The sequence below is a fragment of the Nematolebias whitei genome, chromosome 2, assembly GCF_014905685.2.
Source record: "Nematolebias whitei isolate Nwh7 chromosome 2, NemWhi1, whole genome shotgun sequence".
NCBI lineage: Eukaryota > Metazoa > Chordata > Actinopteri > Cyprinodontiformes > Rivulidae > Nematolebias > Nematolebias whitei.
Window position 1 is genome coordinate 41,178,151 of NC_056499.1, and position 593 is coordinate 41,178,743.

At 39.1% G+C, this 593-nt stretch overlaps 1 protein-coding gene across 1 annotated transcript in view; it reads right to left on the reverse strand.

Annotated features, from left to right (window-relative positions):
- luzp2 (leucine zipper protein 2) overlaps positions 1-593 on the reverse strand; it is a 273,258-nt gene that overhangs the window by 113,382 nt on the left and 159,283 nt on the right. The window contains exon 4 of the mRNA XM_037691960.1: positions 374-455. Coding sequence (XP_037547888.1) covers positions 374-455 — 82 coding nt within the window. The remainder of the gene's footprint in view (positions 1-373; positions 456-593) is intronic.

The following is a 593-nucleotide window of genomic DNA, read 5'->3' on the forward strand; positions in this document are numbered from 1 at the left end:
AGATAGATAGATAGATAGATAGATAGATAGATAGATAGATAGATAGACAGATTGCTGATTACTACACTAGAGATCACAAGGGACAAACAATGTGCTTTATTATTAGAGTAAACATTTTATCTTTTAGCTTTTTGAAAACAGTCTACTAATTTTGTTTTAAATAAACCATTTGAGATTTAGATTGTGACCCAACTGAATAAAGCTGGCATGAGGCTTTCCCTTGCTATTTCAGATGATTTCAAATAAGTTGAGAGATGGATTCAGGAGCCAGCTGTTGTGTAATAAGCATGGATCACTAAGGAGGCCTGTATGACAGGTGACGAGGCTGGTTAGAGGAGACCCTGCACTGATGGTTAGGTCAGCTTTGTCTTACCGTGGCCTGCTGCTTCTCAGCTCTCTCATTTGCCTCATCCAGCTGCTTCTGCAGGGCTGCCTGGAGGGACTTCATCTCCTCCCTGTCAAGTGGTGAAGAAGTAAGAAACACCCTGTTAGCACATCCTTCTCACACTCTCAGAGCCGTTTACAACTCCAACACAGAATGCCTTTCTTAAGTACAACTAATTTTTTTTTATTATTGTTTTTTTTTTTTTTTT